Source organism: Camelus ferus, chromosome 26 (assembly GCF_009834535.1).
Source record: "Camelus ferus isolate YT-003-E chromosome 26, BCGSAC_Cfer_1.0, whole genome shotgun sequence".
NCBI lineage: Eukaryota > Metazoa > Chordata > Mammalia > Artiodactyla > Camelidae > Camelus > Camelus ferus.
In genome coordinates this window covers 4,878,937-4,903,044 of record NC_045721.1, presented here as the reverse complement: position 1 = coordinate 4,903,044, position 24,108 = coordinate 4,878,937, and the positions used below count along the sequence as shown (strand labels likewise).

At 52.1% G+C, this 24,108-nt stretch overlaps 2 protein-coding genes and 1 long non-coding RNA gene across 3 annotated transcripts in view; 2 read left to right on the top strand and 1 right to left on the bottom strand.

Moving 5' to 3' along the window:
* Window positions 1–2,402: 2,402 nt before the first annotated feature.
* On the top strand, window positions 2,403–11,231 carry PLPBP (pyridoxal phosphate binding protein). The gene is made up of 8 exons (XM_006183368.3): window positions 2,403–2,571; window positions 4,525–4,632; window positions 4,711–4,746; window positions 5,241–5,316; window positions 7,672–7,806; window positions 8,270–8,412; window positions 8,814–8,912; window positions 9,835–11,231. The coding sequence occupies exons 1-8, from the start codon at window positions 2,473–2,475 to the stop codon at window positions 9,955–9,957; spliced, it is 819 nt and encodes a 272-aa protein (XP_006183430.2). The 5' UTR covers window positions 2,403–2,472; the 3' UTR covers window positions 9,958–11,231.
* Window positions 11,232–11,237: 6 nt separating this feature from the next.
* Window positions 11,238–23,885, bottom strand: LOC116660028. Its single transcript, XR_004315381.1, has 3 exons — window positions 23,199–23,885; window positions 11,533–11,694; window positions 11,238–11,377 (listed from the first exon to the last, which is right to left on the bottom strand). It is a non-coding gene; the product is annotated as an uncharacterized LOC116660028 (long non-coding RNA).
* ADGRA2 (adhesion G protein-coupled receptor A2) overlaps window positions 22,355–24,108 on the top strand; it is a 33,699-nt gene continuing 31,945 nt past the window's right edge. Inside the window, 1 exon segment of the mRNA XM_032468513.1 lies at window positions 22,355–22,944. Coding sequence (XP_032324404.1) covers window positions 22,682–22,944 — 263 coding nt within the window. The 5' untranslated portion in view covers window positions 22,355–22,681.

Below are 24,108 nucleotides of genomic sequence, written 5' to 3'. Positions count from 1 at the left end.
TTTGGCTTGCTAAATCTTTCTTTTCCCCTTTGTTCTAGCAGACTGTTGGCATGATTTAAAGACAATTACTGATGATGAAGTGACTAGACTTGCATTTTTCAAGGGTTAAGTGGTAGGGAAGGATGAAAGGTTCAATTAGATGGTTGATGTCCCACGAAGAGGAAGAGAAGAAACTGAAAAAGAAAATAAGGAGGGAAAAGTGGGATAAAATTAACTCGAAAGCACAGCTAAGGCATTAAAAAAAAAAAAGTAAAGAAATTGGAAAATGTGAAGTGATAATAAAAATGGGGTCTCATGATCTTCTTGTCTTTACTTCCTTTCATAAGGTCATAGATGGTTAGAGATGAAAATATCTTAGAAATGAATCCACAATAAAGCCGGTCCTACTCATCTTGGTCTCCCCCTGGCTCCTTTATAGAGAAAAATGCCTCAATAAATGTTGACTGAACATATAAGCAGGGGTGAGGGGCCTAACATTCATTGAACACTTGCTTTGGGGGAGCACTCTGCTAAGTGTGTGTCACATTACCTCGACTTGATTCTTACTGCAACTCTGAAGGAGGTGTTGACTCCATTTGATTAAAAAAACTGAAAAGTTCAGTAACTTGTCCAAGATCACGGTTTAGTGATGAAACCAAGATTCAACTTGTATCAATCCCATACCACAGCTATCCTTATTAACTTGAAAGCTTAAATCACTCTTCTGATACTTTTCTGGCAGCCACACTCACACACAGCATTGGGGTGGGGGGTTGATCTTGTAATTCAAAGACCTGATCTATTAAATAAAGACACTCCTACATGTTGTCATAGTGACCTATCACCTGGATTAGGCATCCCCTAGGTCCATGAAGTATTTACGGTTTTTAAAATGTTTTCCAAACAGTGTATCAATTTAAGTACGTCATGCTCACCCAGTCCTTCCTCATCCCCATCACCTTCACCCCTCTGTTCCTCCCACTGCTGACTGCTGGCTAGCACCTTCCAACCTTGTATTTCTACAACAGGCATCTATTCACACCATGAAGGGCTATTTTGGTCATTTTTAAATCTTTATTACTCTGACAAGAAGTAGAAATTATCAAGTCCAGAGACATTTGATTAGAACACAATTACTGTTAATGTCGTTGGCAACCCTAGTCTACAGATAACCCAGTTTTGTGTACCTGGTAAATGGAGACTTCCCAAAAAGAACTCCTTGAGAAGTTCTGCTCAAAGTGGTTTTCCCAGAGCAGACATGTGAAATTCTGTCTCAGTTCCTGGGGTCTGGGAAGACGGTGAGAGAAAAAAGTACGAATATTGCCCTTTCTTTCCAGAAGGCTGGAAGTAAGCCCAGACACCTCAAGATAACCTGGAGAACAACCTTTAACCTTTCTCCAACATAATAGCATCTCATTTATTAAGCTGAATTAATGTTTAAGAATCTTTCAATAGTACAGCCAAAAGGGCTTTCGTTAACAAAACTGATTTCTACTTGCGCCTGGCACCTACTTCACCATCTGATTATGAAGTTTAGCGTTTTCCTGTGTTGGCCATTGTATGGTTTGGCTCCTCATCGTGTTTGTGACCTCCATAACGCTCAGAGCTGGACACGCAGGAGACTCAGGAACCGGGCTGTGTGCTGAGCTCAGGCTGGTCTGTCTAAAGCTCTCCTCCCTGCAGGTTTCCTCACTGGGAAGGCAGGCAGCACCAGCCACCAGCGGGACTGACCAGCTGGTACGTGGACAGTCCAACTGAGGCTTGCTGTAAGTCCAAACTACACACCGGGTTTTGGAAATTAAGCACAATTAAAAAAGAATTAAAATATATCATTGTTTTTCTATTGGTTACATATTGAAACCTTACTCTGGATATACTGGGCTATATAAAATGTATTCATTAATTTTTTTTTACTCTTTATATGCCTATTAGGAAATGTTAAATTACATATATGGATCGCATCATACTTCTATTGGGCAGCACTGGTCTAAAAGGATGACCAGAGGAAAATACCATGTTCTTTAGAAACAGTCTTCTTTTATACCTCTTAAAGGTTCCTCCCGAGAATCATCTGAGATAAAAGCCTGCTCTCCCGCCCCAGCAGCTTCTCATCCTGGTCTCCCGGCAAAGGACCCCGGGAAGAGGATCTCGGAAATAGGCAGCGTTTCCTGCAATCCTTGCGGGCGGCGGGGGCGGCACGAACGGCGCGGGCGGCTGACGTAGAAGACCCGCGGGGCGGCCCCGGAATGACAAAAAGAGCGCCCACGCGCTCGAGCCCGTTGCTTTCCGCGGTGACCTCCCCAAGATGGCGCTGCCGAGGGGGGCGGGGCCGCTTGCCACACGGCCAAAGTCCCGCCTCTGCGCCGACAATTGGCTGAGACGACTTGGTGGTGAGCGGTGATTGGGCCACTCGGAGACGTGAGCTGGGCGGGACCGGAAGGGGTCTCAGCCTAGGGTGCTGAGGGTCCGGGGCTGGACCTTGGTCCCTGGGGGATGTGGAGAGCTGGCAGTATGTCGGCGGAGCTGGGAATCGGGTTGGCTCTGCGGGCAGTGAACGAGCGCGTGCAGCAGGCTGTGGCGCGGCGGCCGCGGGTGAGGAAGGGGACCGCGTGGGGACGTTGGGCGGCCGCTTTGAGGAAGGGGGACACCTGCATGGGAATGGGTCGTCACGGTGACGCAGAGCGGTCTCCCGGAGGGGCGGGATCTGCCCGCCGCCTTGGCATTGGCGCAGGTTGCAGAGCCCCCAGAAGGCTAGGAAAGGACTTCCTCAGCGACCTCGCGTCGAGTCTGTCAGGTTTTCTGGAGGTAGGCTCAGTTGAAACAGAAGGTATTGCTGCCCCGGGAAAATGACCAGTCTCCAGGTATCAAGACCCTTCCCCGTCCCATGCCTGTGCCCAGAGGCTGCAAGAGACGACGTCCACTAAGGAAGCGCCCAGAAGAGGCCAGATCAGCCGGAGATCACGTGTGTGGCAGCGCCTTAGCTAGTAGTCACTAAATGTCAGTTTCACCTGCAGGCGGAGAGGGTGGATTGACCAGATTTTTGGAAGCACCAGAGCTGCACTTGCTCGTTTGGGGCAGGAGGGAACTGACATCCAATCTCAACTAGTTTAAGGGGAGTTTTTTTTTCCTTCATATGTGTATTTTGTCTCCTCTTGGAATTTAATTAGACCAGAGATCAATATCTGCCCCTCCTCGGTGCAAGTTTAAGGTGAACGGTGTGGAGTGAGACAGACTTGAATAGAGGTCAAAGGTTTCCCTGGCCGAGGATTTATGGCATCAGAGCTCAGAATGCTTGCCTGGAGACAGAAGACCTGTATTAGTACAGCCTTTCCTTGGCTGTTAATTAGATTAATTAGGCTGTTAATTAAGTAATTAGGCTGTTAATTACCTGGAACAAGTCACTTAACTACTCGGGCCCTCAGTTTCCTCACCTGTACTGGCAGTGGAAAGCTCAGAAAGCTCTAAGCTCCCTTCTGGCATTAATGTTTGTGATTCCCCAAGAAAAAGCTAGAGATTCGCCTAGTAAACATCACACTAGGGGGTTCTCCCAGTGTAGCTCTCAGGCAGACGGGCTGCCTGTTCCACCATTTTCCTCTGGAAACTGTCCGTGCATCAGCATAATCCTAAGAGTTCTGACATGCCCCATGAAAGGTTGGCAGCAGCCCTCAGAAGGAAGGGGAAACTCTTTGCTGATTGATTGAACTCCTCAGGCCCTCTGAGTGCCCTGTGATTTCGTAAAAATCCCAGAGGGTGATGGGGTGCATGAACACTGAGCTAGATGGGGATGGGTGAGTCTCTTCTCCATCTCAATTTGGTTGCAGTAGAATGCAGGGAAGCCCTGCTTTTTACTTAATGGCCATGAGCAAGGGGGTCAAGAGGCCTAATCCTGAGTCCAGCATCTTCGGTGTCCCTGCCTCAACTCTGCCACTGGTTCTCGATCAGACTGAGCAGTAAATTAGAGTTACACTAGGTGGGTTGCTTTTGAGAGGGTATGTGGGCAATATGAATCGTTACACCAGGACCGGGGTGAGTTTCCCAAAACGGTTAATCTTGGGGTTTCAGAAGCCAGAGATGGCCTCCTTTCTGGTCAGAGAGTGATGCCCTCCCTTAATGACGTGATTCTTAAACCTCCAACCTTGTTACGCAAGAGAATCATCTGGAGAGTTTGTTTTAAAGGAGATTCTGAGACTCCAGCCAGAGATGCAGATCCAGTGGGTCTGGAGTGGGACCCAGATGGTGCTGCCGCAGTCAGTCCAAGGCCACACTTTAAGGAACTGCTCTTTTACCTGCTGGCCCAGCTCTCCTGAGAGAGAAAGGTCTCTCGCTAGATATTAAGGTGGCTAACATTAGATTTAGACGCCGTGCATACGGTAGACATTTGATCAACATTATTTGATACTGATCTCCTTGCAGTAGGAGAAAAATGGATCTTACCAAATGCCAAGTTAATGACCTGTGCAGATCTCCTCTACCAAGTTAGCCTCTAAGACTCATTGGGATAATATTCCCAGACGTTCACTCATCTGGCTCTTTCCCTCTTGGCAGGAACTTCCAGCCATCCAGCCCCGGGTAGTAGCGGTCAGCAAAACCAAACCTGCAGACATGGTGATCGAGGCCTACAATCATGGCCAGCGCACTTTTGGGGAGAACTACGTAAGAGCCCTTTTCCAAACTGCCCTTGGAAGAGTCATGTTTGCCTGGCTTCTGACTCATTCTGTTTTTACCCTTTAGGTTCAGGAACTGCTCGAAAAAGCATCCAATCCTAAAGTAAGTGGAATCTGAATTCTTTAGTTTGTACCTAAATCTTGGCTCTTCAGTTGAAAATGAGACCCACGTTGGTGGCTGAGTTTCAGAGCTGGAGGTCAGGCTGAAGGTAGAAATTTCTACATTCTTCTGAGCCCCAGATATTTCTCATCTAGATTTTCTTTCTTTATTGAGACCATATTTTTCTCCTTTGTGGCTATTTGAAAAGGGTGATTTTAGGAGCTTGCTTTAATCGTGGATCCTTTTGAGATTTGAAAGCTTTAATCGGTTCATTCTTAATGGGAAATATCTGGAGGAAAGAGGACGCTGAGGGGAACATGGAAGAGAAATGAACAGAAGAAGCCTTGGGTTTTTCTGTCAGTATCCTCAGGAACCTGCCGGAAGATGGTGATGGTGGTTTATTGCATAGATAGGAAAGGTCAGAAAGGAATGTGCAAAGTATCTGAGCCAACAAGGCCCCCACACGTGTTGGAGTCAAACATGTTTACCTCTTTCAGATTCTGTCTTCGTGTCCTGAGATCAAATGGCACTTCATTGGCCATCTACAGAAACAAAATGTCAACAAATTGATGGGTAAGATGAAACCCTAAATATGAAGACAAAATTTCCTCATCAATGTATCACAGTACCTTCTGTGGAAGAGAGAACAGATTTTAGAGTAATCCTAATTCACCATTTGTGCTTTGCAGTTTCTTGTAGGAAAGAAATCTTAGTTCTTAGTATAAGGAGAAAACATCATGACAGGAAGAGAGTGAACTCACAACTGACTGGGTAATATAAACTTGGAAACCTACCCTACCTCACGTTAGGTAGTTTTTGGTGGTCTTTGAAATAAATTATAAGGAATTGAAGCCCTTAAAATTTTTCGGCTGGCAAAGAAAACATTTTTTGTCCTTTTCCCTTTAAATAAAAGGCCACAGTAAATAAAATATAATAATATACAGTAGTACAAATGCAACCTACTGCAAGTATAATATATAATAGTACAATACTAGTATACAGTGAAATACAGTAAATAATGTAAAAATAAGAATTAACTATAGGAAAACTTAACTGTATGGCACAGGTGGAGAGCTTAAGTAACTGAATACTTATTTCTCTCAAGGTGTCAAAATTAAAGTAACCTGTATTTATTTTTTGAAACAGCTTTATTGAAGTGTAATTGACTTACAATAAATTGCATATATTCAAAGTATGCAGTTTGATAAGTTTTGGCATCTGTTTGTACTTGCGAAACCATCACAACAATCAAAATCAGAATGGCCATCATCAAAAAGTCTACAAATAATAAATACTGGAGAGGGTGTGGAGAAAAAGGAACCTCCTACACTGTTGGTGGGGGATTGAAGTTTGGTGCAGCCATTGTGGAAAACACTTTGCTGTACCCCTGAAACTGACAGTGTTGTAAATCAACTCTACTTATTTGAAAAAAAAAAAAAAAGAAATAATACGTATAAGGTGATTAACATATTGCCTGGAGGATTTCAGTGTTTATTAAAAGTAAGCTGCTAATGTTGCTTCTGTTTTGTTGTTTTTTAATCTGAGGCAAGACCAATACTTCATGTCACATGCATCTTTGGGAAAGAAGGTGGTTTTGATGACTTCAGCATCTCCCTGAGCTGTCAGGGGGCGGGTGGTTCTGATGTTCTTGTTGAGTAAGAGCACCCCCATCCCAGGAAGCTGGAGAACGTGGGGATGTCATGCCAGGGGGGCACTTCGGCTTTCCCTGTTTATCCCTTCCTTATTGTCACCTTGGCCTGTTTCAGTTTGAACCGAGATTTAACCAGATCAGGCCTGCCATGTGTAATCTCTATGGTTATCAGCTTCTTTTTTTTTTTTACTGAAGTCTAGTCAGTTTACAATGCTGTGTCAATTTCTGCCGTACAGCATCATGTTTCGGTCATACGTGGACATACATAGATGCCTTTTCATATTCTTTTCATTATAGGTTATTACAAGGTATTGAATATGGTTCCCTGTGCTGTACAGTAGGACCTTGTTGTTTATCTGTTTTATATATAGTAGTGTGTATCTGCTAATCCCAAACTCCTAATTTATCCCTCCACTTCCCCTACCTGGTAACTATAAGTTTGTTCTCTAAGTCTGTGAGTCTGTTTCTGTTTTGTAAATAAGTTCATTTAGGTCATTTTTTTAGATTCCACATATAAGTGATATCGTATGGTATTTTTCTTTCTCTTTCTGTCTCACTTCACTTAGGTCCATCCATGTTGCTACAAATAGCATTATTTTATTCTTTTTTGAGTAGTATTCCATTGTATAAATATACCACAACTTCTTTATCCAGTCATCTGTGGATGGACATTTAGGTTGCTTCCATGTCTTGGCTGTTGTAAATAGTGCTGCTGTGAACATTGGGGTGCAGGTGTCTTTTCAAATTAAGAGTTCCCTCCGGATACATGCCCAGGAATGGGATTGCTGGATCATACAGTATCTTTATTTTTAGTTTTTTAAGGAATCTCCATACTGTTTCCCACAGTGGCTGCACCAATTTACATTCCCACCAGCAGTGTAGGAGGGTTTCCTTTTCTCCACACCCTCTCCAGCATTTATCGTTTGTGGACTTTTAAATGATGACCATTTGACTGGTGTGAGGTGACACCTCATGGTAGTTTTAATTTGTATTTCTCTGAATTACCAGCTTCTTGAAGTATGTGGACGGATACGTGTGCCTGTTGACGGCGGTGTGTCATTGCTTCCCTGTCTTCGTTTGTCTTTTGCAGTTAGACAGCATTGCAACATTCGAGCACATGTCTAGCAAACCGGTACCATCAGTATTCTTAGTAGAACTGAGACTTAACTTTTTTCTTCCTGGGAAATCACTTTTCCATCCACCAAGAAAAGATTGGTGGGGTGTTGCTTGTCGTGAGTGGGTGAATGAAGAATGACCTTGCCTCTTTCTCGTCACAGCTGTCCCCAATCTCTTCATGCTGGAAACAGTGGATTCTGTGAAGCTGGCAGACAGAGTGAACAGTTCATGGCAGAAGAAAGGTGCTCTCGAAAGGTTAAAGGTTATGGTCCAAATTAACACCAGTGGAGAGGAGAGTAAGTGACCAGACCTGGACTGAGGGTTTTCTTCCCCTAGGATGGTCGGGGCTCAGGAAGAATGGTGGGTGGAAGCATTTGAGCTCCGATCACAGGAGGAAACCACAGACATTTAAGTTAGCTGTCGTATGTAGGGTCTCGGTGGCATGGTGACGTCCCAGCCAGTCCGCATGTAATTCTTTAACACGTCATGATTTGTTACTTCTTAATTTTTGAGGAGGGAGGTAAGGGGAATCAAGAAGGGGACTGTGTGCTTTGGATTTTTGTTTGTTTTTTTGTGTGTGTTTGTTTTGGTGGAGTTTGGGTTTTTGTGGGGGGGTTTTTTGAGTTTTGTTTTTTTTTTTAAACGGAGGTCCCCTTGTCTGAGAGTCGCCTCCTTGCTCATAGGAGGGGGCAGGAAGAGAACTTGCGTCTGGCTTCTTAAAACATCTTGTGGGCGTGTCTTCTGTTTCTTTTTGTGAAGGCAAGCACGGCCTGCTCCCTTCAGAGACGGTGGCCATGGTGGAACACATCAACGCCAAGTGCCCCAGCCTGGAGTTCGTGGGGCTGATGACCATAGGAAGCTTTGGGCACGATCTCAGTCAAGGACCGAATCCAGACTTCCAGGTAGTCGGGGCTGGGATGGGGAAGCATCCAGTGAGGTGCTGCAGCAGGGCTGGCTGCACACGCCACAGACATCCCAGACATTACCACCCTCTCCTGAGCCCTTCTCGTGTGGAGAACGGAGCAGGTCCCAAGCCCCCGCAGATCTTTCTCAGCTGGGCTGAACCTGCCTGACACAGTCTTTAGAGAAGGGGGTTTCCAGCCTCCTCTCCAATGACTACCCATTTCCTTGAAAGTCAGAGAATTCGCTAAAAACCCTTTCCATAACTTCTGGTGATTTTGATGGGCCTTGAGACCATGAGGAATCAAGAAGTCATCTTTGTCAGAGATATTCAGATCCAGCCACTCTCAGGCGTCCTCAGAGGAGACGGATAAAATGGGCATCGCGCTTGTCTTTCTGGCAGGTGTTACTGTCCCTCCGGGAGGAGCTGTGTGGAAGGCTGAGTGTCCCTGCTGACCAGGTTGAGCTGAGCATGGGCATGTCCGCCGACTTCCAGCACGCGGTAAGTTCCTCCTGGGCGCCCGCGGGGGCCTCAACATCGGGTCCCAAAGGCCACAGCAAGAGTCCGTTTTTGCTGGAGAAACCTCTGAAATGCTTCACTGTAGCAACAGGGCGCCCAGTAGCTATGGTTCCCCACCCCCCACTCTAATGTCCCCCAGCCCCTTCTCTTTTGAAATGAAAATGTATAGAAATTCTAGCCTGACACATAATTCTTTAAAACACAGTGGAATCTAAAGGAAAATAAGAAGAAATTAAACGACAGGTTTTTAAAAGGACATTTCACGATGTACATGCTTGGGCTTGGTTATGTGTCAGTCAGTCACGATGAAGTCTGCTGATGCTTGAAGGCTCATGTAGGTTCACCGTGAAGGCAGCAGCTGTAAATATATACTGATGTACGTGTGCTGTGTTGGCAGCGCAAATCCGCAGTCTCCCGGAGCACTAAATAACTTGATAAAGTCCCCCAGGTCAGAGTTTAAACTTCCCTCTGGGTATACAGAGGTGGTTTCAGTCCCTAGTTTGCACTCCACCCAGTAAACGTTGGTCCCTACTCTGGAATAGGAGAATGTATTAAATGTATTAAATCAGTGCTCAATTACGTGGAGGTTTTTCCATCTACGTGGCCACGACTCATGAGAAAAGGGAATGGGCTGGAAGACAGCTCCTCGTGGTGCAACTCTGTCCCCGTCTGCTGTCCCTGTCCCTTCCCTGCTAAGTGCCAGTCACAGTCCCCAGTCTCTGCGAAACCCAAAGAAATCCTTACTTATTTCTTACACACCGTGTCGGGGGTCATACTGCCGCCAGGGAGAACCAGTGCCCCCTCGTCCTTGCTGCGTCTTCATTCTTTTTCCAGAAGCCTCTCGAATGAGGCATCTGCTGCATTTCAGTCTTTTCAACTCAGCCCTCGGTACTCATTTCCACAGATCGAAGTAGGATCTACAAATGTCCGCATAGGAAGCACCATTTTTGGAGAGCGAGATTACTCAAAGAAAGCCGCCCTGGACAAGCCCACAGCAGAGCTGAAGGCCCCAGCGCACACGCCTTGAGCGGGGCTCAGCCCGTGGGCTGGGTCCACAGAGGCAAGCTATGCACTCACCTGGGTTTCCACATCGATGGTCGATGTCCCCTACGTTACAGCACAGCCACACCCTCCTGGCCACCTGGAGAGAGCACACTGACGACTGTGTGGACTGTGTGCATTGATGGAAACCATCTCACTGAGTGTCTGACTCAGGAAGCTTGCTTCAAGTGGTGGCTATGGATTGGATTTGAGAAATCCAGACATGTCTGCAGAACGGATACCAGATCCACAGCCAGGAGTTGAGTTCAGCCTTGAACTCTGCCCAGAGGCACCACCCAACCCACGAATGCCCTTCCCAGGTTCAAACTCCATCATGGATACCTATAACCCTCCCAGAGTCAGAGGGATGGGAATCTGTCATCCACTTTAACAGGAAATGCCCTGTTAGCAAGTCCATACGAACCACCTCGAAGTAGGCATAACAGCAGTGCGGTTTCAGCCCCCAGGTTCCACCCCACCCAGTGAACATCTCTACTGCGGAATAGCAGTACAGGTAACTTCAGGAAGTGCCTGAAGTTAATCCTCCAAACCCACATAGTACTGATGAGACTTGTGTCATCGGCCAGCCTGTGGTGTGGACCCTGAAAATTACAGGGCAGCTAACACAAGCGGGCCTTGGGCCTTTCTGACCTCCTCCTCAAGAGACAGGACTTTGAGCTTTTCTCCCTGGTCCTGACAGTGATGAGAATTGAGTGATGCGCTTTCTCCTCCACCGCAGTTCCCGTTACAGCGGCCTCTTATCAAAGACCAGTGAATCCCAGAAATGAAAGGGTCCTTCAAAGCCAGTTCGGGGTCACAGTTTCAACAAGGCCTGGCTTTGAGGTCCCTGTTCCTGAGGAGCACTTTTTAGGCACATTTATAGCCTCCTCTCCCGACCAGATTTATAAGCCAGAATTTTGCAACTCTTTCTGACTGTTAAATTGAGTAGCAAGCTCTTCAAAAACCAGAAAGCGCAATTCTCAGATAGTCACAACAGATGACTTTAGTCTGGGTCGTTGTTTGTTTTCTAGATGAGGTTTTCTTATTTATTCAATCCCCAGGCTTTAATTTTATGAAATAACTTCCAGAACACAATGCTGCTGCCGAATGTAATTTTGTAAAACCTAACCCGTGACAATTCCTGGACTGTTTCAGTCAGAGCTACAGTGCGATATTTCAGAGCCTATTAAATAAAAATGTGAGTTTGAATGATGCCATCTGTGCCAATTGCAAAGCAAGTAAAAGATTTATTTTCTGTGATCTGGTGGAGTGAGTGAGTATAGAGGGGGAAGTGGGGAGCCACAGGAAGCTGCCGCGTCACTGGCATCATACCAGCTGCCTTTGGAGAAGGGCTTCCCTCGGGTCACAGATGCATCCAAAGCCACACCGTGGACGAAAGAGGGATTCTGCGTTTTGAGGGCAAGACAATGAAGTGTTGACATTTCAGGAATTACAAAACTAAAGGTTATCCCTTGCTGCGAGGAACTCTTTTAAATCGCCGCTAGATGGCACCGTTGGCTAACGCGGGGCGAGCGCTGGCGCTCCCCTGTCTGCGAATTACCTCTGAAGAGGCTTCCACCCCTTTCTCTTAAGGCAGAAACAGGCTGGAGAGGACGCAGTGTTTCCCAGGTGATACGGCTGATTCTCACAGAGCCACGAGGTTCTCTCACACACCTCATTTCTTTGCAAACTTGGCTGAGGGTTCTGAGATTGGCTGTGGAACCTTTTGGGAGAAAATGGTCTCGTCTTAGCAACAGAGAGCTGTCTGGCTCGTGCCTGGACATCGAAAGCCAAGAAGGCGGAGAGCCCCAGGAGGCTGACTCAAACCCAGATCAGGAAGGGAGACCAAAGTACGTTGGTCCCATGTGCCCGCTGCAGGCTGGAGGGACCTTTGGCAGAAAGAAAACCGAGCAAAATTGTAACTTGGCCTTTTTTTTTTTGGAAGTGTAGTGAGTTTACAATGTTGTGTTAATTTCTGGTGTACAGCATAGTGATTCAGTTACACACATGTACATATATATATTCCTTTTCATATTCTTTTTCATTACAAGGTTATTACAAGATATTGAATATAGTTCCCTGTGCTATACAATAGGTCCTTGTTTGTTTATCTGACTTTGTCTTTTGTCACACGGACCGGGCGTGAGTACCCCCAGATCTTCATCAAGGCCGTGACAGTATCCCCAGCGAGTTTCCTGAGTGACAACATCACGCCTTCCCGGGTCAGACCAGCGCACAGCCCCTAAATCACCATCCCCTGTGACGTCTCATTTTACGCTTGTAGCGGCTGGTAGAGTGATTTAGGCTACTGGGCAGCGTCCCTTTGTGGACGGGGCCCCGAGGCCCAGAGAAGGTTCAGTGCGCTCCTTGCCTGAGGTCAGAGTGGGTTGGTGGCAGGACAAGAAATAAATTCAAGACCTTTGATTCCTGGTCCAGAGCTTGGTCCCCACACCACACTGGTATCTTTTGTTGTCTCAGGCTTTAATAATTAGTAAGCAGCGTATTCTTAGATTTATAAGCTTAATTTAAGAAAGCCTTATTATGGTAAAAGAAATGTATGTTTTCAGCCTGTAGTCATTGTGGAGAACTGATACATCTTCAGGCAGAACAAACTTGGAAACTACAAGCAGAAAGGATGAGGAGGAAGGAGAGAATTAAACCCAGCCAGAGTGGAATCCGCCTTCCCCTTGCCTTCCCTAACACAGACTCAAATGATGCCCTAGGCTGCAGTCCTCAGAGCCAGCAGAACTGTCCCCTCCTGTCCCCAGAGCTAGACAGCCGGTGAAGTCTGTTCCCCAAGGCTGGGCAACGAGGAAGGAGACCAAATGGGACATTCTGAAAATTCAGGACATCCTTGTCCTTCAGACAAGGTGGCCCTGGTCTTCCCATAGAAGCACTGAATTCAGGAGGAAGGACTCACCCACCAGTTCCTGAAGGGCTGCGATTAGCGTGGATGTGCAGTAGTGCACTTGAAATGATTTGCTCTGGGAACTGACTGTCTTTACCATGAAATCAGTTGAATGCTATTACATCAGCCTTGTGACTAAGGGTGAAAGAATCCAGCTGTCCACCAGGACGTTTTACTAATCTGCATCCCCCATTCCAAGAAGCGCAAAGGTAAAGAAAGGGGCTTTTCTTTCCACCCACTTTGCATCAACAACACCCAGTTGCACCCAGTTGGCACCCAGTATGTATATGCTCGGGCTGCGTGAGGTTGAGTAGCTATTTACAAGGTCAAGGGCCCTTAAACTTAAGTTCCTCTCCTGTGATCACGTCGAGGTCTCAAGGGACCTCAGAGCTAGCGCTGTCTTTCCTCTGAAGTCCAGCAGAGAGGCGCTGAAACGGTATGAAGTGGAGACAGAGGTGGGGGGTACTTTCGGCACCTTCTTTGGATTTAAAATGAATTTTACAAGCTCAAGTTTCCTGAGCTTTGAGCTCACGAAGGAGTAGAAGCCACCCTCTGAGTCCCGATCGCCTTCTCGGAGGTTCTTTCCGCCGGCTGGCCACGCTCCTGCTGGTGTTCCCCCCACCCACACGCCAGCAGAGCTAAGCTTGACCCAGCTGCCAATCTCCAAAATAAAATCAATGTGTGACCTTATTCACCAGCTGTACCGAAGAAACTAGCACAGACTAGGGCCAACTTTGAAGCCAAAAAGGGAAGATGAGAAGTTGGGAGAGGGAGAAAGAGGAGGGGTGAAAAAAAAACTTGGCTGGACATGAAAGGTGTCTTGTCTGTCTGTTCCCCATTAGGCGCAATTCTCTTGCAATCTGCAGGCTCGACATAATTCTCTTGACCAGAAACTCTCCAGAGAGATAGTGTCAAAAGGAAAAACAAACAGAATAGCATCTCTGACAGCAAAGTCACTTAAAAACCTATTTTGGGGATGGGGTTGGGAGGGAGCAATGTCTGCACGTTGGGGAGAGCGCTCCTCCCAGCAGGCCACGTAGGAGGACCACTTACCCCAGGACTGGACAGGGACAGGAGGGGGAGCCGGGGAGGTGACTGGGGAGCCAGGCTAGGAAGCAGAATCCCAGCTCCTCTGCCCTCCCAGCCCCTCTGAGGCCTCGAGATCTAACTTGTCTGGCTTTCTCAACTGTGCACTCAACACAAAACCCCAAGGTCACTGGGCGTTTTACAGCCTGCGGTGCACTGAGGGGACTTCAGAAGGATGATCTTAGAAAAAAGTGGTCCCAGTTTGTCCTAACTCCACTCCCCGTTTTCTGACGGTCCCCAGCAGCCACAGGCTGAGAGCCCAGCCATCACTGTAAGCCTGTTCTCCTCCACCCGCCTTTAAGCAAAGCCATCAAGTGTTCCAGAGGCCAGGCCCCACCCTTGCCTGCAGGAGCCCCGGGGGGTTAGGATTCTGGAGTCAGGGTGCAGGGCGGGAGAGGGCGCAGTTCTGCTCTTTGTTATAGAAGAGAGCTTTTTTGAAAGGAAGCAAAACTCATCAGAAGAAAAAAGTAAGAGCTTTTCCCTGCCTTTCGGACTTGTTTATTGCCAGGATATCTGATTTCAGCAGAGGAAGCCGGCACCGAAGCAAGGTTTTTATTGGCCGGGAGCAAGAGGAATTCAGGGTTTGCCTTTGATTTGGCTTCCCCAGAACGAGAGGTACAGAGGCGTCCTCTCTGCTTTGATGGAGCAGCTCTGTACTTTGGGGCCCCCCGAACTCCGATTCTGCAGCAGCAGCTAAAAAGCCCTCTGGAGGATGAGGGTGGAGGGCGGGGCCCAGAGTGAAAGGTGGCCTGGTGAACATTTCAGAGAGGATAGCAGAATAGGGGACAGGCGTTTAAAAAGTTCTGAAATTGGCTCCAGGGCTGTGCTCTCTGCCCCCCTCTCCCCTGAGTGGGGGCCTGAAGGAGGGAAGGTCTGGTTTGGATGAAAAGCACAGTGTGTCTAGTTGACAGAGCTCGGCGCGCTGCTCACAGGGGCCAGGGCCTGATGTTTTCAATGTGTGAGGAAGATAAAGGCAGGTCAGCTCTGCCCGCGGCACCCCTCAGCTGGGCCAGGGGCCCTGGGGAGGGGGTACCAGCTGGGCCACAGGCTCCAGTGGCTGCCACCCGGCCCCCAGGGCTCCCCACAGACACCTTCGTGCCCAGACAGCAGCTGTTTGGGGTCTGAAGCCCCAGCCAGCCTGATCTCACCCTCTGCCTCAGCCTCCCTGCCTCCTACTTATTTCCGAAGCGGGAGCATCTCCTCTGCGGGAGAAAGAGGGGTGTCCCTCCCTGGCTTCTGGGTGAGCCCAGCTGTCTCAGCCTCTCCCTTTTCTCCTCTCTGCATCCTGTTTCTGTCTTTCCCTGTGACCCCCCCCCCATCACTCTTCCCCCACAAACCACTGGTGACAGGAAGGGCCCCGAACCTGAGGGCTCCAGGTGTCCTTGCTTTACTGTTGGGCCCGTCGGCGGGTGGGAGTTTGCTGTCAGTGCGGGACCTCGGAGGCGGGCACTGTTGGTACAGGGCAGCCCCACTGGCAGGAAGATGATGTGGCCTGGGTGTGGTCCTCTTCCCATTTCCAGGTTTCTGACCAGAAGGTCCACGGGAGAGCCACCTTCCTCCTCTCCCCAGGCCTCACAGCCGGCCGCGTGTGCCTGGGTGATGGATTGCCGGCCTGTCTCCTAAGCCGAGCAGGCAGGCTCCCTGGCCGCGGTGTGGGCTGTACCCGGCCAGGCTTTGCTCACCTGCGAGGCCCAGGTCCCCTTTGGCAGCCACTGTGCCGTTTGGCACTGAGAGCTTGAGTCCCAGGGCCTCGCGGGGGCCGGGGGTGGGGAACGGGGAACAGGCCTCTCACTGTGTCCACTTCAGGGAACCCAGGCATCAAAAGGACTTTGTGCAGTGGGTTGGGGAACATACTCGCAGGGAGAGGAGCTGTAGAAATAGATGGAGAGGGACTGCGCTGAGGGCGGGGAGCTGTGTGCACGCGCACACACACACTCGTACACACACGCACACACAGCTGTGAGGCTTGCTCCAGGATCTGACAGCAGTTCCCTGCCTTGGTTCCCTCATCTGTAAATACGGGTGATACTGAGAGCATCTGTCTCACGGGGTCCTTGTGACATTTAAACGAGATACAGCACGTGAAGTGTGCACGGAACCAGCACACGGGGAACGCTCAGGACCGTTGGGGAGCACGGGCTGGACCCGGCAGGCTGGGCTTTGTGGTCAGTTTGAATCTCCATGGAGGAATGGGGCGGAGCTCTGATGGATGGAGCAGATAAGGACTGTCTGCCTTCATAAACGAAACATGATTCCCGGAGGAGGCCGAGGAGGAAGGGAACCCTCCAAGAGGCGATTAGAGCTCTCAGTGTCTGACAAGCTCCGGGGTCTCTCACCGGGTACAGCTGACAGGAGGAGGCTGGACGTGGGGCGGGGGAAAGGCCAGCTGCCCCTTCACACGCTGACCGAACATGGACACCCAAGCCTCCTCTTCTGGTCCCCCTAGCTTGAAACTAAAAACCTCGCTTGAGACTGGGGCATAAAAACAGCAAAATCAGCCCAGAGTGAAACCAAAACTAGACACTGGCTCACACACCCTGGGCGTCGAGACTCCAGGGACACACCCTCCCTTTCCAAGTGCAGCCCCGGGACGGGAGGCCCAGAGCCAGGGCCCCTCTGCTGCGCTTCTCCCAGCCTCCCCTCCAGCTCCACGGCCTCCCAGGGCCCAAAGGCAGCCCAACAGGTCTTAGGGACTAGAGCCCACCTCTTGCACAGAAGCCTGACCTTGACCATCCAGAGAGAGATGGAGAGAGGGAGAGGGGGATGCTCAAAGAGGGCAGGAGAAGGGGAAGGAAAAGCAGAGAGAAGGGAAAAGAAGCAGAGGGAGCCCCTGGCCAGACAGGCATCAGCAGGACAGCTGCCACCAGGGGTCTGGGTTCCAGACAAAGACAGACTTTTCCAGCAAATCAGAAATCCACCCTGCCAGGCCACTGCTTGGCCTCAGCTGTGAGAGCGTTTCTCTGAGGCGCCCCTCAACCTCCCGTGACTGGAGGGGCTGCCCATCCACTCCAGGCGGTGGGTAGTGACCCATGGGAACAGGACGGTGGTACCCGGAGACAGTGACAGCGACCAGAGAATCAGGCTTGAGCATCTCAGGAGAGCCACCGGGAGGGGAAGCTCTTGAAAGCTGGATTTGCAAACCCACTCCCAGGTAGGGACTCTCCCTCAGGTCCGAGGCCTCCTTCCGGGGCTGTTTCTACAAAGAGTAGTGTCCTGTTTCTAAAAGCAGGACTGGGTAACAGCCGCCTCTGCCAGCAGGACTGGAAGGAGGCTGTGGCTTTTCATCATAAATTCTTCCACGCTATTTCATTTTTTCACCATATGCGGTATTCCTTTGATAAAAATAATTTTTGTAAATAGTGGTGAGGGCTGGGGGCTGGCTTAGCTCTAGACAAACCTGTGAGGTCGGCCTCAACCTCGGGTTCCCTGCTGCACAATTTGCAGAGGGACAGCCCTTCCCCACCCCAGCCCAGCAAACCCTGCAGGCTAGTCTGGATGGTCCTCCACCTCTCCACCTGCCCAGAATAACTCCCACAACTTCCTCCACCGGCTTTTTTGCTCCTCTTGTCATCTTCAGTGCTGCTTCAGGCCTCCCCGGGGTGGGAGGGGCCCAGGAGTGCTCCTCGGCCCTGGGTCAGGGGGGTCAGGGAGATCAGAGGGGGGCACCTGCCTGACTGGCCCACCACAGTGCAAGATGGCAGGTGGAGTGGGAGGGCGTCCGGAGAGCTGGGGCCACCCAGCTGCTCCACTGAGCACCCCTGTTACAGCGCAGAAGGGAGGGAGGCCGAGAGGGCCCTCCCAGCCACGCACTCACACAACACGCACTCACACACACACTCACGTGCACACACACACGTTACTTAACCTGAGTGCCAACGTCCTCATCGGTGAGAGAGAAGTACACAGACATCTGGGGCAGTGGTGAGGGTGGAAGAAAAACGCTGCACACAGAGTGCTCAGTGCCCAAGGGCCTCGATAAATGGCACCCTGTTCTTGCCCGTATTTTCTTTTCTACAACCTTGAAGCCACACGCCCACACACCTGTGTAAAATGCTGGCATCCCGCCACCATCTCTCCCCTCCACTGCCCCCTCCCCCCAGCCCACCCCCAGACACACACACACACACACACACACACACACACACACACACACACACACACACCCTTCTTTTGGCCAGAACTGCTTCCTGCTTCCTGCTTCTCTTCTGTCCCGGGCCTGAATCCTCTGACCCCAGTGGGGCTCAGGGAGAGGGGTGCTGGCCTGCAACTGGGCCTCACCCTCTCGGCTGCCTCTGGGGAGAACAGGCTGTAGGTGGAACAGCCCCTGGATGGAGGGGTGGGCGGTTTCCTAGAACAGGGCATAGACCCTAAGGAGCCTTAGGACCAGGTGGGAAGCTAGGTGCCTCGGCCACAGAAAGACCTGACAAGAGGCCTCCTGGGTCCTGATCCACCTGGGAGACCCGAGGCAAGAGAGGTGTGCGTTGTCCCTGAGCTCAGAGGGGCCTAAGGGCTGGCCGGGGAGAGTCCGGAGCTGGGAGGGGAGGGTGCACCCTCCCACCCTCTCCCTTACTCCCTCTGACAGCTGGGGTCCGTCCTGTGTTCAGGCTCCTCCCTGCACAGGGGGAGGGAAGCTCCCAGCCTCCCTCCTGGCCTGGCCAGGCTGCTTATCCTCCAGACAGCTTAGCCCTTACTTCCTCTCCCAATTGATCCCCAGTGGAAACCAAGTGCTGCCCACCCCCATTACTCTCTCTAAAATGGCCGTCTTCCCTTCACAACGTGCAGCACAAAGTGTTGTTATAGACTCATCTGTGTCCTGGTTTGTGCCATCCCGGCCCCTCCTCCTGGACTGCCAACCCCGTGACAGCAGAAAGCTGGGTCCTCAGCTCCGAGCATCGCGGTGGGCCAGACTCTTGATTCTTTCCCCAAATCACACCCTTCCTGAGTCTTCACCAGCTTAGCAAAAGGTGATGCCACTCTCAGCCTAAGCCAGACACCTAGGGGTGGCTCTGGACACATTTTTCTCACTCCCCTCTGGTTGTTTCAGGGATCCCATGGGACTCAGGCTCCGCCCGCTCAGATCCCAGGTCCAGCCTCCCTTCGCCTCCCCCACCACCTCCCTCATCCGAGATGCCACAACGTGGCCACTGGACTGGTGTCCTGCTCCCTGTGCTCCTCCCACTGGAGTCGTCAGGGAGGAGATTTAAAAGGCGAATTCAGATCAGATCATTCCCTTTTCAAACCCCCTAGGCTTCTGTTCTCATTGAGAATAAAATCCGAAGTCCTGCCCTGTGGCCCACAGTACCCCACGTGATGAGGTCAGAGGCCCCGTGACCGCTGCTCTTGTCTCCCCCTGGCTCATTACGCTCCAGCCACTCTGGTCCCTAACCCTCCCTGGACTGAACACAGCCACCGCTCTCCCACTTTGCTTCCACGTGCTGTGGCCTCTGCGTGCAATGCTCTGTCCCCCCGAATCCATGGGGCCTCAAGGGGAGGTAAGGGAATTTCTTGGGGTAATCGTTGAAAGCCCTCTCCTCCCCTGGAAATTATAAAGTGTGGCAGTTAAAACTTTGAACTCTGGAGTCCGGAGTGCCTGCTTCAAATCCTGGTTCTAGCACTGCCGAGCTGTGTATCCTTGGGCAAGTTACTATGAAGATGCCTCTTCCCCTCAATTCCCTGTCTATTAAAACAGGCATCCTCACCCTGTTATGAGGACAAAATGAGCTAATTCTTGTAACATGTAGTCACACGTGCCCAGCACGTAACAAGCACTCAAGTAGATACTGGCTGTCCTGATGTGCACACTCTCCTGTGCTCACTCTGGTAACCAGAGGGCGGGGACGGTGACCTTGACCCCATCTTCCACTCTCAGCTGCCCCCGGAGCGGAGGGTCTGGTCGAGCACAGGGTAAGAGACCCCAAATACTCCTTGACAAAGGGGAATGGGCTTTGAGGTTGGAGGTGAGAGGTTGACTAGCAGCCAGCACCTGGCAAAGGCAGGCTTCTTTAGCGAGGGGCTTAGAGGATGTGAAACCCCAGCCTCGCAAGGGGATAATTACGGTCTAGGAGAATCAGGTGGTTACACTTCTGCCCTAGACTGAACTACACTTTTGGTAAGTGCCCCCACCTCGCTTCAATCAGGATTATTCAGTCCCTATTAACCACGGTGCCTTATCCCTACTGTAGTAAGAGCCGATCACACGCTATCAGGGTGAAGCTTCCTAATCAGATACCCTGAGGTTGGGAAATAAATTTGAGTCATCCTTCTATCTCAGACAAACTTCAAAACAAAAAGATCTCGTGGAGGCAACTCATCCATTCCACCCCACGCCTCTGAGGACTGATAACCAGGAAGCTTTGTATGGACGAAGCTTGGAGTTGCTCAGGAAAAGAGAGCATTAAAGACGAATTGGAGGGTGAGTTCCCACCCCTGGCTCTTCACCACTCAATGATTCGTTCTTGTCATCCCTACTTATAAAACGGGGAAGTAACCCCACTCACTTTCCTGGGTGGGATAGAGGCCAAAAGTGATGATCAATAGGATGGGACAGGGTTTTGTAAATGTCTCCACCTCATACCTCATTCTTACCTGTAGACAAGCATCGCCTCATTAAATGTCATTTGGCTTCGATTCAGCCTCAGACAGCGGGTGTTTAAATGGAATTCCTTTCTGGATTTAAAGTGTCTTCCTTTTGCAAAAAAAGGAATGACAGAAAAGCTGTGTAACCCAAGCCAGAGGCCTCCTCTGCTCTTGTCTCTGAGAAGCCCCCTGGCCTGTGAGCAGGAGGGCTGGGTGGCAGACCTGCCTGTGGGCCGTGGCTCTGTGACACCCCTTCCTGGGAATGCAGGCCCAGCCCCTGCGGCCTGCCCTGCTTCAGGCTCCTGCTGTGGGAGGCCAGTCCCCTTCTCCCCACCTCCATTTGCAATCACTATTTATTTATCTTTGGAAGTTGAAGGAACCAGAGCAGGCAACTGGGAGAGACTTGTGGAGCCAGAGAGGGAAAGCAAAGCAGCCAGCGTCTGCCACCCACGCCAGGGAAAGAACCCACTTCCCTGCAAAGGGGGTGGGGGCTCGGCTGAAAGGCCACCATGCTCGGAAAGGGGCCACACGCCAGCAAGGCCAAGGGCACAGAACGACGGTGATGGTCACCCTTTGGTGATCCTGCCCAGGGGTCCCCCAACTGAGGCAGCCTGCATCTCCACAGCAAAGGTGCTGTTAAGTGGCAGAAAAGGCAGTCTTTGTGGGGAAACTGAGGAATCGAACATGCAGGGCCACAGTTCAGTTTTCCTTCTGTCCCTAGCCCTGTTCCCAGCTTGCATTACAGTCCATCCAAGACCCAAGGCAATTTTCATCTCCATCTGCAGTTGTCAAAGTCAGAGCTGAGGACCCGGAAACTGAGTGCCCTGAGGCACCCCACCCCCCCACTCATTCTCATGCATTCACAAACCAGGGGGCAGGCAGGGCCCCATTTTGACCCCAGAGATGAGATACCCCAGGATGTTAGGGGCCATGTCAGTCCTAGAACGGGTCCTCCTGACTCAGTGCCGTGTCCTTCCCACACCCAGCACAGATCCCTGCTTTTCTCTTCTCTGTTCCCCTCATTCCCACCGCCCCCACCCCAAACACAAACACACACACACAGTACACACGCACACATAGGGATGTGGAAAAGGTAGGCAGCCAGATCTGGCCTGTCTGCCTTGGCCTTTGACCCCCTCCTTGGCCAATTGACATGCACCCCCCGCTGGGCGAGGTCACCCGGCAGCGAGGAGGGTCTGCACCTCCATGGTCTGTGGCTTGAATCCTGCAGTGGTTGCAGCAGGTCTGTGAGAGGGAGCGGGGCTTCCAGACCGGCCCATCAGGTCAAGGGCCAAGAGATACCCAGCCTCAGCAATCCCAGAGCGGTGAACAAAGTTCAAACCAAAACACGGACCACCAGACATCTCTGGTCAAGCCTACAGGTCAATGAAAGCCCCCAGAAACGTCGGGGTTCCAGCTGAACGGGCATGAGTCGGGGCGGGGGGGGGGGGTTAGGGGAAAGTGATGGCGGTTGGCTCTGAGGTCTGAGATGGGTTGTGGAGAGGAAGATTCCTGGCTCGGGGGGAGAGGGGCGGGAGGGAGAAGGAGACTAGGTCCAGGGCCAGTCGTGTGCAGGGGACACACTGGGCCTCCAGCCGGCTGGGCCGCCTTGGCTCCGAGAAGGGCAGCGGCCTTTCTGCGTATCGGGAGGCGCTAGGGCCTCGCGGACGGACGCGCTGGCGAGGGGAGGGCGCCCTCTCGGGAGGGCGGGCGGGGGCTGGCGGCGGCGGGAGCGGCGCCGCGCCGAGCTGCCTCCATCCATGGCACGGAGCGGCGGCGGCGGCGGCAGGAGCCCGGCGCGATCCGCTAGATCTCAGCCCTGCGCCGAGCAAGCAGGCGACGCGGAGGGGCCCTGGCCTCAACCCGCCCGGGAGCGCCTCGCAGAGACTCGGGCCGCGCCGCCGGGGGCCGCCTGCTTTGCGCTGACAGCCGCGCCCGCGTCCTCCCCGCCGGGGCGCTCGCCGGACATGCCCCCGGGGCGCGGCGGCGGGGACCCCGGGGCTTGCCTCCGCCCAGGGCCCCCCGCCCCGCCCTCGGGCGCCCCGGGCCCTCGCTGAGCACGCCTCCCGCACGCCCGGGTCCCTCTGGCCAGCGCGCAGACGGGCCCCAGCGCTGTCGGTACCCGCGGGGCGATGGGCTGATGGGCGCCGCGGGACGCAGGATGCGGGGGGCGCCCGCGCGCCTGCTGCTGCCGCTGCTGCCGTGGCTGCTGCTCCTGGCGCCCGAGACCCGGGGTGCGCCCGGCTGCCCTGTCCCCATCCGCAGCTGCAAGTGCTCAGGGGAGCGGCCCAAGGGGCTAAGTGGCGGCGCCCCCAACCCGGCGCGCAGGAGGGTGGTGTGCGGCGGCGGGGACCTCCCGGAGCCTCCTGAGCCCGGCCTTCTGCCTAACAGCACTGTTACCCTGTGAGTACCCTGCTCCGCCGGCCCGGCCCGATCCCCGACGAGGGGGCGAATGGAGACCAGATGGGAGGGGTGGGAAAAGAGGGTCAGGGACGATGCCGCCACTTCCGAGACTCTAGGACAGGCCTGAGTCCAGAAGCTGAGAAGGGAGAATTGGAGAAGTAGGGGAAAGAGTAAAGTTCCAAGGGTGCAGAGGGAGGAAGGAGCTTAGGGGGCCGGGTGCGCCCCAAAGAGAGGCACCGCGAGCGCCCACTCACCTGCACAGGTGAAGGGGACTACGCGCTGGCGGGACGCCCACGCCCCTTGAGTTTCCAACTTGGGCTGATGTTGCGGACTTCGGGGACCTGATGTGGGTGGCATGGGGGAAGGCTCAGAAAAGATGAACGCCCGCGGCCGAGTAGGTGGCTGTGGTCATTACCACCGCGGACGCGTCCCTGACCGCACTGGAGGAGTCTCCTGGGTTCACCCCGCGGGCCTGGCTCCTCCAGGTGGGGGACGCTCCAGCCGACCCCGAAGCCTGCCAGCCTATATAGGACAGGCGGGAGGGTGGGCTCGAAACGCTCTGTCCTTGGGGTGCAGGCGCTTCTGGTCTAAATGAGACTCTGGCGTCCTGATTCCTCTTGGGCCCCTGTCCCGCCACGGGCATCTGTGAAGTGAGCTTTGCTCTGGGCCCTGCATCCCTCCCACTTCTTTCCCTCCCCGGATATAACATGAGCTTTGGCTGTTTCACGATTGACTTCTTAGCGCAAAGATTGCGAAGAAAGCAAGCTGGCTGAGGGGAAGGAACCGTCCTTCCGTCATCCCGTTTCCCTTCTCAGCCAGGGCCTTATTAAGCCCTCACTTTGCTGGCAACCAGCTTGGCTCTTTGCGCCGCAACCCCACCGCAAGCCGCCCCAATGGGGGGTCCGAAGTCTCCGCAACCGCAGTTAGCGACCCCTCCCCACCGCAAGGATTTCCTGCGCAGACCACGTGCTCGGAGCCCCACGCGTGCCGTGGAGTGGAGGGTCCGGCCCTAGCGGCGGCCCCTTCCTTTCCTGTCATGGATCCAAACTCCAAGCCGCTTCCCCTTCCCTGTCCTCCTGACCCCAGTGGCAACCGTTTCCCTACCGCCCCTTGCCCGGAGTTGGAGCTGGCTCACAGTCTGTCCGATTGTGTCCAGAACAATAC

What these genes read in the sequence shown, in the direction of transcription:
- PLPBP (XM_006183368.3), top strand. Translation starts at nt 2,473, where the DNA reads ATGTGGAGAGCTGGCAGTATGTCGGCGGAGCTGGGAATCGGGTTGGCT. An exon ending in AAAAAGCATCCAATCCTAAA is followed by an intron (nt 4,747 to 5,240) that starts GTAAGTGGAATC and finishes TACCTCTTTCAG; the next exon opens with ATTCTGTCTTCGTGTCCTGA. An exon ending in AAATGTCAACAAATTGATGG is followed by an intron (nt 5,317 to 7,671) that starts GTAAGATGAAAC and finishes TTCTCGTCACAG; the next exon opens with CTGTCCCCAATCTCTTCATG.